The 8393-nt window shown below is 37.9% G+C and overlaps 1 protein-coding gene across 1 annotated transcript; it reads right to left on the reverse strand.

Annotated features, from left to right (window-relative positions):
- Positions 1-6818: 6818 nt before the first annotated feature.
- LOC140594508 (olfactory receptor 10A2) lies at positions 6819-7772 on the reverse strand. Its single transcript, XM_072727436.1, has one exon. The coding sequence runs from the start codon at positions 7770-7772 to the stop codon at positions 6819-6821; it is 954 nt and encodes a 317-aa protein (XP_072583537.1).
- Positions 7773-8393: the final 621 nt, after the last annotated feature.

An 8393-nucleotide genomic window follows, 5' to 3' on the forward strand; every position in this document is an offset into this window, starting at 1 on the left:
CTAGAGTCATAAAATCAGAGTTAAAGTACTGATTATTTTTTAGCTGTGAGAAACAGGGCTACTGACATGACATTTTCTGAGTTATAGTTTTTTTCAACTATAAAATGACTATTATTATGAGTGCCTGAAACATGTGAAATGAGATAATACATATGTAAATGCTTCAAATATTCTAAATGTATTCTAATACATTATCATTGTTTTCTATCCTTTCCCAGATTAATTTGTCAAGTCTTATAAAACTACATGTTTTTTTGTTTGAGACCTCTGATGTCCCTTCTTATTTCTTAGAAATGTGTCAGAGAATTTATTTTCATGGTAATAAACCATCATCCTCTCTACAAACGAGTTCACATCTGTGCTCTGTCCACTTTGCTCTTTACTTACTTCTTGTGATATTTGTATCACATTCCAGAGAATCTCTGGTCTGTGTTAGCCACTCTAGAGTACCCTGAGACTCTGTCCAAATGAGCGAGTCCAGGGGAGCCCTAAAATATGACTATTTGTGCAAATCCTTTCAGAAAAGCCCTGAATTATATCTGTGCCAGTCATTTCAAAGGTACTCTCAGTCCTCATTGCTGGTGAACTCTGGGTTTCCACCTTGTCACATTCTCAAAGAAGCTTTGTCCAGGGTTGTGCCAGACAAAACCTAAAGTGTGGCTGAGTCAGTCCCTGTAAAGGAGCTCTGAGCTGGGCAATCACTCTAGAGGAGTGTCAATCACTCTAGAGGATTCCAGGCTGAGTCTCAGGACTATTTTTGGTCCCTGCTGTTTACTGTAAGGGAATGATTCTCCCAATGCTTCCTCTTCCTCAAGTCAAGTCATAAGTTCACTTACTGACAGGTGTGAGTTTTGAGGAATTCCTAAAAGTGCAGAAATTCATAAAGATTCTGCAATCTCATAAATGGAGGAGATCTTTGCTGCAGCTCCAACTTTTCCTGCACTCATGAGGCTACAAGAGCAAAGGGGGGGGGAACACCTTAGCAGTCTATTTTCCAAGGTTTGCACCAGAGAGAGATTAGAAGAACATGCTAGCATTCTTTTTTTCCCTCGGCTTTATTGAGACAAAATTGACATCTAACATTGTGTAAATTTGAGGTGTGTAATGTGATGATTTGATACATGTATTTATATTCAACTAATTAGCATAATAGTTAACATGTCTATTACTGCACATAATTACCTTTTTGTATATATGTGTGGTGAAAACACTTAAAATCTACTCTTTTAGCAATTTTAAAGTATATAATACAATATTGTTAATGATAGTCACTATGTTGTACTTTTGATCCCCAGAACTTATTCATCTTATAACTGCGTTTGTACCCTCTGACGAATATTACTCTACTCCAGCCCCAATATCCACTATTCCACTCTCCTTTTCTTTGATTCCACATATAAGTGAGAGTCCACAAATAAGTGAGATCAAACAGTATTTGTCTTTCTCTGTCTGACTTATTTCACTTAGCATAATGCCCTTGAGGTCCATCCATGTCGTCAAAATGGCAGAATTTCCTTCTTTGTTATGGCTGATTAATATCTCATTGTATGTATCTATACAAATGCCACATTTTCTTTATCCATTCATCTGTAAATGGGCACTTAGGTTGTTCCCATGTCTTGGCTATTGTGAAAAATGCTACAATGAACTTGGAAGTGCAAGCATCTCTATAAGTCAGTGATTTCACTTGTATCATGTCAGCATCCTTTTACATCTCCCCTCCCTTTTGATTCTCATTGGGCTGGTCCTTTGGGAATGTTTCTAGCCTGGGCTCAGAAGTTTTCAGGCATGGAGAGGAGAACCCATTAATTATTGTCTAAGCCAACTGAAGAACATTAATGAAAACCACAATTGGTTGGGGATGCTGTTGGTTGGGCAGCTAATAACTCCTGGTTAAGATGAAAAGAAGAAAGTCTGACTAACAGTCTCAGAATCCTAACCTTTCTGGAATAAGAATTGATGTTGAGGGAGTAAAATGATGTCTATGCTTTGAGATAAAATTTCCCCAAGCTGATTCTAATGTATATCTGAACATTTCTTATAGTTCTTCTGAAACAGAAATTTTATTGCACGTTTCTAACTGAAACTGGTAACCATATCTGATTTCATTATTGTTTGCTTAGTATTTAGCATTGAGTTTGCATGGTGCCTGCAAATATGTACTTGAATTTTTGTACAAGCCATATTTAAAATACTGACCTCTGCATCATCCTTCCCCTATATGACCTGAGATTTTCCATTTTAATTAATTAGGATGACACGTTCATCTTGAAGTTTGCCGTAGGGAAGTGTACCATATTTCCAAAAAAAAAAAAAAAAGTGGTAATAAAGGTGACTCAGTGGATAAAAAAGAATAGCTATTTATTCTTTCCCTTGATAACCTTTCTCTTTGTCTGGTATATAATATAATTTCCTGTTCCCATATTTACTTGGGATTATAATCAAAAGTAGTGGGAGAATAGAAAATAGCTACATGACTTCTCTCTGCCATTCTTCCTCTCATCCTTTCTCTTCTCAAATGCTGCATACTTGCATTTGAGAGGAAAAATTGTATTACTGGCTCCAATGGCCAATGAGTAAATGCACAAGATCCACTTGAATGTTCATTCATTCATTTAACAAATAATTCTTGGATACCTAACATGATCCAGGCACTAAAGTTTCAGTAGGAAATTTTGTAAACATTGTTCCTGGCCTCATAGAACTTACAGTTTAGGTGGGAAGACAAATATTAAAGAACCATATAAAATGTGAAACTAGGGATCCCTGGGGGGTGCAGCAGTTTGGCACCTGCCTTTGGCCCAGGGCGCGATCCTGGAGACCTGGGATCGAATCCCACGTCGGGCTCCCAGTGCATGGAGCCTGCTTCTCCCTCTGCCTATGTCTCTGCCTCTCTCTCTCTCTCTGTGTGTGTGTGTGTGTGTGACTATCATAAATAAATAAAAATCTTTAAAAAATGTGAAACTATAACTGTGATGGATATGTTATTAGAAGAAAATGATGTAGCTGCAAAAATAGTACCACCATTTTCCATTTTCTTGGATGTAATTGAGTAGGAACTTGGATTACAAATTAATAATGTTATGAGCAGCAATCCCAAAGTTTCAGCCATGTTTTTGCCTAAGACAAAAGCCTTTCAAATATAAATTAATCATCATGAGCTATTTTCTCAGTCCCAGCAATCTCAAAGGGGCCCCTGTATAAATGGGAGATGAAGTAAAGGTACTATCATTGCCTTATATAATGATTTGTGGGTTTTTTAAATAATAAATTTATTTTTTATTGGTGTTCAATTTGCCAACATACAGAATAACACCCAGTGCTCATCCCGTCAAGTGCCACCCTCAGTGCCCGTCACCCATTCACCCCCACCCCATGCCCTCCTCCCCTTCCACCACCCCTAGTTCATTTCCCAGAGTTAGGAGTCTTTATGTTCTGTCTCCCTTTCTGATATTTCCTACCCATTTCTTCTCCCTTCCCTTCTATTCCCTTTCACTATTATTTATATTCCCCAAATGAATGAGAACATATAATGTTTGTCCTTCTCCAATTGACTCATTTCACTCAGCATAATACCCTCCAGTTCCATCCATGTTGAAGCCAATGGTGGGTATTCTGAGTCCATTGTGAAAAAAGATGCCTTTATGCATTAAAAAAGAAAATATTTGTTTCACACTTCTGAGTTTAATTCCATTGTGTCTGATGATCAATGATTTTGGATTTGTGTGTTTGGTTCAAACTACTCCTCTGGAAAAATAAATTATCAGAACTCAGACTGCTGGGTAGTTGTTGAACTTGGAGAGATTGCGGTATGTTGAACTGAGCTCTAGATTTAGAGTTTCAGCAGTTATTTTTTCAATGACCATTTTTTAATGTTCTGATTAAAGACTTGGAGGTTTTTCTTGACCCAAACACTCCAATGATGAAAAGCACTTCTAAAGGGCAGACTGTAGTAGACACTGTTGAAGTTTCTCCTCAATCTTCACTCAGTCACTTTGACTAGCTCTGAGCATCCTTTGTCAGTTTCTGCAAGCTTTACTTCTAATAGCTTGTACCTGAGAACTTCAGGTTCTCAGTGCCCTAGGGCACTGGGAGACAGTGGTGCCTGGGAGTTTTAATTCCCCCTCTTCCCTACCCTCACAGTCTGCCAATAGCCAGTGGATGAGTGAAAGGGAAATACGAAGGCCTACTTCTTATGGATGAAGCAGAACAAACTAAGCTTTATTTATGCTCTGGAGTTTCCTGCTGGATCAAGCTGAGTCTGGGATTGTACCCCAAATTATATTTTTGCTTAGCTTCTTCTCCATTCCACCTCTACTTTGGTCATTCATTTAATTACTTATCCTTAATAACTCATTTGCACTTAAGTCCTTGGCTCCATATCCAGTTCTGGGATAACCCGATGAAAGCAGCTGGTCCCAAGGCAAGATCAGTTACTGCAAGTTTGGGAAGATGTTTCCCCAAATGATAAAAAGAGATTCATAACTGAGATGTGAAGGAAAAGGCTTGACCTTTCTAAAAAAATCTCTTTCATAACTCTCTTATGGATCTCCTCCAGATTTTCAGAACACCTACACTCTACTACAGGAATTGGCCTTGTTCTAGAATCAAATCCCCTCCCTTGAGCACATGCAATCTACCATCAAGTTCTATCAATCCTTCCTCTAACAATTATTTAAAATTAATTTCTACTGATACTTGATAAATTACACTCTCTATTCCAAGTCACCAGCATTTCTCAATTGGATTATCCATTCATTTATTCATCTTCCATAGACTATTGAAAAATTAGAGAGTAAGTTCATTATAATGTAAAGTTTGTATGAGGCAAAGCAAACCAGAATAGATAAAGTGATAACTTTCAACACTGAAGTGAATGTCATAAGACCTTGGCACTTAGCTGTTTTAAAGAAATTTTAAAAGTATGCCTTTACTTGAGGTTCCATTCACAAAGAGAAGCATCTCTTGTTTTGTGTAGCTTTTGGCTCCTGGAAAGTGTCACTGACTCTGATGACCAGATAAGGGCTGCTCCATCTGGTTCAGAGCATCACACCATCTGCATTGTCTCAGCACCACATACCCATTTACTAAATAAGCCATTATTAACATTTTCATTCTACTGTTACTATGCATGTTTAATACTTACTCTAGCAACCTCTATCACTGAACTGCATGTCTGAGCAGTCTATGTTGTCTCTCTAAGTACTACCTGTGTTTCTGTTAATCCTCTGGCTTCAGATTTGCATATATTCGGGGTGGTCTGCCCTAACCCTATTTTCCCATAGTATTTTCAGTGCAGAGTTTTTTTAGAACATAAGTTTTTCAGGAATGCTCATGTCATATAAGACATAAATACTTGGGCAGCTTTCATTTTCAAAGAGTTACAGGTACATTGGGGGAAGACAAACATGTAAAAGGAAGTAAAGCATAGTATATATAAAATTTAACTTATCTGTTGATAAAATTGGAATAGGTACATGTAGGAAATAATAATTTATACTACTTGAGGGTTCGAAAGGTGAGATGGATCTGTCTAAAATAAAGATGGAAAGAACCTTTCCAGTAGAGAAAACAGAGTATCAAACATCACCAGCTGCTAATCAACTAAACTATTATCTCAGAAACCTCAATGAAACTCACTATTTTCTCTAATTTACTCAATTATTTTTCCATAGTCTTCAAAATTTATTTCCTTCAAGTTAAAATTTAAGTTTTTTTTACCTATTAGTTAAGCAAAATTTCAAATGTTTGATAACAAATATTATTGATGTAGCTGTGAGGAAACAAGAATCCATGTAAAGTGCTGGTGGGAATGTAAAATGGTACAATCAATTTGGAGGGAAGTTTGCCAATATATAACAACATGTTACACATTTTTACCCTTTGCCTAATTTCTAGATTTCCATTTGTCAGATATACTGGCAAAAATATGAAAATGCTGATACATAAACCTATCTTTATAGCAAGATTTGTAATTGTAAAGACTTAGCTTACTTAATTGTTAAGTAAGGTATGGTATACCTAGAAAAAGAGTACTATGAAATTATAAAAAGAATAAGAAAAATTTTTGTGGTTAAAGAAGAGCTATGTTGAAGTTAGCTAGATCCATTTTAAATTTGATGAAAACAGAATCACAATAGAAATTTATAATATTATTCCAATGATGTTTGAGAATCTGAATATGGGATTGAGGGAGCCCATGAAACCTCATCTCATTCTTCCTGGAAAAGACAGAGTAAGGAATAAAATAATTGTAGGTTATAAAGGTGTAAGTATGGGAATTATCATACATTTTTCTATATTCATACCCATACCAGTGAGCTTCCAAGAACTGCTTCAAGGCCATGTAAACCGAAGTAAGACAGTGATGAAAGTTGTACATTGGGAGGGGTCATAGGATTTTCTATCTGATAAATGGAGTTAGATCTGCCCAAAGGAAGAGAAAGTGACATGATGATTTTTACTGATTTTTCCCTATACTAAATGTATTCCCACATTAGGATTATAAGCAGCTTCATGCTGTTCATAATAGGTCAAAGGAATGCGAATATCTGGAATTACTTGGCACAAAATTGTGAAATGCTAATACAAAATTATTTTATTTTTTATAAAATAAGCCTACAATGAGCACAGGAGTTTTTCAGGTGGTAGAAATAGTTCTAATCTACTTCTGTGCTCTCTTCCCCTCACTGAGTTTTCCAGTAGTTATTTCAGCAGCTGGGTTTCATACGAACAGAGATGGGAAGAGAAGCAAAGGAAGCCTAGATAGGAAATTGGTTGCTCCCCATTCAGTACACTTTATTCTCATTTCTCAATGCCTACGGGATGCAGTTTCTAAGGCCTAAAGCCTTACGGAAGGTCCGGCCAAGGGCATTCTTCACTTCATTATTTCTCAGGCTATAAATGATGGGGTTCAACATGGGAGTCACAACAGTGTAGGACAAAGACAGCAGCTTTTTGCTTTCAGGAGAATTATTGGATTTAGGCCGGAAGTAGGTGAGGCTTAAAGATACATAGAACAGGGACACAACAAGGAGGTGAGAGGAGCATGTAGAGAAGGCTTTATGCTTCCCTTTAGCTGATGGAATTTTGAGGATGGCAGCAGCAATGCGAGTGTAAGAGCACAGAATCAGCAAGCAGGGTGTCATGACGACCAGAATAGTTCCAACAATTGCATAGATTTCAAACAGTGCTGTGTCTGCACAGACCAGCCTCAGCACAGGTGGACTGTCACAGAAGAAGTGGTTCACCTTGTTGGTGCCACAGAATGGAAAACTGAAGAGCCACGTGGTCTGCACGGTAGCAACAGGAAAGCCTGGAAACCAAGAAGCAACAGCCAATTTGGCACGTGTCCTTTGGTTCATGATGACTGGGTAGTGCAAGGGACTGCAGATGGCTACATAGCGGTCATATGCCATGGTGGCCAGGAGGAAGCATTCAGCACCTCCAAAGAAGAAGAAGAAATACATCTGTGTGGCACAGCCAAGAAAGGAGATGGTTGTGTCCCAGGCAAGCAGGGTCCCCAGCATCTTGGGCACAATGACTAGGTTGAAGCCAATCTCCAAGAAGGACAAGTTCCTGAGGAAGAAGTACATGGGACTGTGCAGCATGGGGTCAGCCAAAGTAACCAGAATGATGAGGGTGTTTCCCATCAGGGTGACCAGGTAGATGATTAGGAATGTCAGGAAGAGTAACGACTGTATTTCAGTAGGTAGAGAAGAGAAGCTCATGAGGATAAATTCCTCAACTCTTGTCCAGTATCCTCCATCCATAGAAATGAATCCCAGCTGTGGTCTTGGAGAGAGATTCTTGATTGTAAGTGTCAGAATCGGGGTTTGTTTTTCAGACTCCCTTTTAGTGTCAGGAAAAGAGGCAAGGTCAGGATCTTAGCTGGTGTGTTGTCTAAGAATAAAGACACTAGGAAGAATGGCCAGATCCTGAGTCTGGAATGTGTAATAGTTCATCACTTCCTATTGTTACTCTTTTTATAACATATTTTCTGTTGTTGTTTTTTTTTTACCATATTTGCTGAAACAAATCAGACTATATCTACTTACACCCTTTTACAAATGCACACTTAATAACTTTGAGGTAGGGTTGATGTCTACTCTCCCATGTTCATTGTGGCATTATTCACCATAGCTAAGTCATGAAAACAACTTAAACGTATCAGTGGATGTATGGATAAAGAAAATGTCACACACACACACACGCACACACACACACAGAGGAATATTATTCACCACAACAAAGGAGATAATCCTGCCATTTGCAGCAAACAACATGGATAGATCTTGAAGGCATTATGCTAAGTAAAATAAGTGAGATAAAGAAAGACTGATACTATATGATCTCACTGTATGTAGTCTAAGAGCCAAACTAAACGAAACAGA

The sequence above is a fragment of the Vulpes vulpes genome, chromosome 11, assembly GCF_048418805.1.
Source record: "Vulpes vulpes isolate BD-2025 chromosome 11, VulVul3, whole genome shotgun sequence".
Lineage (NCBI taxonomy): Eukaryota > Metazoa > Chordata > Mammalia > Carnivora > Canidae > Vulpes > Vulpes vulpes.

Bases quoted from the DNA above. Each gene is read 5' to 3' on its own strand.
- LOC140594508 (XM_072727436.1), bottom strand. From the start codon at position 7,772: ATGGATGGAGGATACTGGACAAGAGTTGAGGAATTTATCCTCATGAGC.